This window comes from Fonsecaea nubica, assembly GCF_001646965.1.
Source record: "Fonsecaea nubica strain CBS 269.64 chromosome Unknown Scaff171, whole genome shotgun sequence".
In the NCBI taxonomy this organism is placed as follows: domain Eukaryota; kingdom Fungi; phylum Ascomycota; class Eurotiomycetes; order Chaetothyriales; family Herpotrichiellaceae; genus Fonsecaea; species Fonsecaea nubica.
Genome location: NW_019173844.1, coordinates 1 through 3,103, shown reverse-complemented (window position 1 = coordinate 3,103; position 3,103 = coordinate 1). Strand labels below are relative to the sequence as shown.

The following is a 3,103-nucleotide window of genomic DNA, read 5'->3' as shown; positions in this document are numbered from 1 at the left end:
ATGTATGGGGCCGAAAAAGAAGTGCGGAACATGGGCGAACACGCGCCGCCTGGCGTTGGCGTACAAGCAAAAAAGAGAAAGATGGAGGGAACTGAAGATGGAGAAAGCTCTTCCAAACTACCAAGGCGGCGTGAGCGTGCTCCGGGGTCAAATGATGAGGCTGTGGAGGGGGACATTTCGAGAATGTCGGGGCAACCCGAGCAGACGGGCATCCAAGAGGCGTCACCATTGGGACTCTCAGCTTCAATACCGTATGAAGCTGTGTTTCCACCCCTACCGCATGGCCATCCAAACTACGTTCGGAGAGCCACCAAAGAAGAACTATATGCTTTTATCGGGCGACATCCTGAACGGACGTACATCCGCCATCGGGTGCTTCCTTCATATTTCAACACCCGGGGCTGGCTCTACTGTTCGTGGGTCGCACAGGAGTTGATACTAGAGTGGATACGTGCCCGGGATGACCTCGTGGAGGCGAAATCACCTTGGCCCAAGGATATGATATCAGAGGAAATCATGCTCAACTGTGTGTTGGATTTGAAAGTAATCGTGGGCCAGTATACACGGCTGGAGGCCCGTGTTTCCGACCCACGATTGCAACTTGGGGGGCCAAGTAAATCGGTCAAAACTTACAGCGTCACCATGGCTCAGAAAAACCTGGATTTGGGTCACAGGCTCCTTGGGCTCGAAGACCTCTACCAGACGGAGAAGGCAGAACGCGAGCGGCGCGACCGCATGCTCGCGACCCTCCATACTCTCTTGACTGGGAATCTCGGCAAACACCTCACAGAATACGTCACAACCATGCCGGGAAGCCCGACGGCCGACAAAGACCGTGCCTACGCCGAGGCCTCCAAGCAGTGGCTGGGCTGCATGGACGGGGAGCCCGGGAACGGGGACATGGATGTCGGCCAACCCTCGGCGCCCAGCTCTGGGGCCGACGACGGTCCTGGTGAAGACGACGTTTGTGGCGCCGAGGACGTTCCTGGCGCAGCAGATGTTCCTGGCCCAGAAGACGATCCCGGTGCAGCAGACGTTCCTGGTAAAGAAGATGTTGCTGGCGCAAAAGTGTTGGCCGGGAAGAATGCCATGGATCTGAGCCGACTTCTGAACATGCCGAGTGTGTCTGGACCACCATCATCAGACGGATGACCTCTACACTGATGACACGCAGGCTTGATTGGGACTCTTTCTCCGGCGCGAGAGACGTCCCTCTGTGATGGCAGCCTGGTCTGAGGTACAAACACTCCCCCCCAGCAGTTGGAGGACTCACGAGTTGGGCGACAGTGGAAGAACAAGGGTCACCGGCAGATTGGTCATGCATGCTGCCTTTTCTCTGCTTGCGGCGGAGGAGACAGGGGAGGACGGCCTTTTTGCTTGGATGGCGGCCTCGAGGCAATGGGTTCGGTCTTTGCTGCGAAGGACACGGTTTTCTCTTGTGAGAGGCTTTCCTATTTCCTTTGGTGATTCACTGTCATCGACATCGACATGGGACGATCCTTCTCGAGTACATGGTGGTGCGAGGCCGGTCTGCGGGTTGGGATTCGCACGATTTCCTTTTCTTATAGGACGTTTTTCTTTTGGAAAAATCACTCGACACTGCTGTGGCGTCGACATTGACGATCCTGGCTCGTCTCATCTCCACTCCATCTCATTTCACAGAGAGATGTGTGTGTGTGTGTGTATGTGTGAGTGAGTGGGCTGGGTTTCGCGCGATGTGGCCATCTTTCGGTCTTTCTCAATATATAATACATGATATTACGCTGGCTACTACCTCGTTCCCCATCGCTCACATCCTATTGATCGCTGGTGGTGGTGTGGTGGTGTCGTAGTGCGGCGTTGCGGTGTTTTGGCGTAAAACCTCAATTCTGTCCGATAGTACTCCGGCACAGGCTGCGGATGTGCACACTCTCACACAGCCACTTAAACCTCTCTTGGCCGATAATGGATACTTGGTACATGATATATGACACTCCGATAGCTTACCCCCCATATCTCATAGCTAATGGCCCGCTGGTGGTGCGGTGCGGTGTTGTGGCTGTAAAACCCTTATCTTTTCAGAGTACTCTGAGAGCCCCTCGCACAGGCCGCGAATGTACGCACTCATGCAACCACGAGTTGAGTCTCTCTTGGTCAATAATTGATACCTAATACGTAATACATGTTACTCCGATAGCCAGTACCTAGAATCTCATGGCTAATCGCCAGCTGGTGGTGTAGTTGTGGTGTTGTTGGTGTTGTGGCCCGCGCAGCCGGACAGGAATTAAGGTTTGACAGGTTTACAGACAACCACCTGTTGAAACACCATGGGACAGCACCACCGCACCACAGCACCACAGCACCACAGCACCAAGTGGTTAGCCACGGATTATAGGCTAGAGATATCATGTATCAACTATGAGAATATCAATAAGGGGAGACAGACAGACTCACACCTTCTCAACTATCAACTACCAGTGTTCGGATCGCCAGCTTTACGCACATAATCGAGCGCCGTAAGCGCCTGGGCTACTGTGTCTGGGGCCGTAAGCGACCCTAGCGAGTAAGCGGCTTGCTTACAGGGGCGCGAGACGCTCACGGAACGCGGTTTGCAAGCAGGTTGTTGATCAGGCAAAGGCCACGGAGGAGGCGGCCTGGGCAGGGTTGTATTCTTCTTGTAACTTCCTGTGATGTCTATCTATGTTACCTACCTACCCAGCAGTGCTATGTGCTATGGAGACACTCAAATCCCTATATAAATATATAAATAATTAGTAATTGAGCCCGTAATTGAGTACAACGTTGCTTCGAAGGCCATAGTCCATGGATCGACATTCCCCCCGAGTTTTTCTTCGGCATTTTCGGCATTGTTGCCCACCGCAGGGCGACGAGAGGCTGGCGAGCCAGATGATAAAATAAGCGGCACAGGCAAAATGCCACCACCAACACTAGCACACAGCACCATTAACAACACTACACCATTCACACATAGCACTACCACAACCAAGCCCTAGAACAGACACATACTCCCGCCACTTCATCATATCTCCTAACAACTCACGCCAGTAGTAGAATATGCAATATAATCACATGAGCTCATCACGCATCCGATATACATCCACAT

The 3,103-nt window shown here is 53.0% G+C and overlaps 1 protein-coding gene across 1 annotated transcript; it reads left to right on the top strand.

Annotated features, from left to right (window-relative positions):
- Positions 1–1,152, top strand: AYO20_11606 (hypothetical protein; the record flags this gene model as incomplete). Its single annotated transcript, XM_022649852.1, has 1 exon — positions 1–1,152. The coding sequence occupies one exon, from the start codon at positions 1–3 to the stop codon at positions 1,150–1,152; it is 1,152 nt and encodes a 383-aa protein (XP_022494169.1).
- Positions 1,153–3,103: the final 1,951 nt, after the last annotated feature.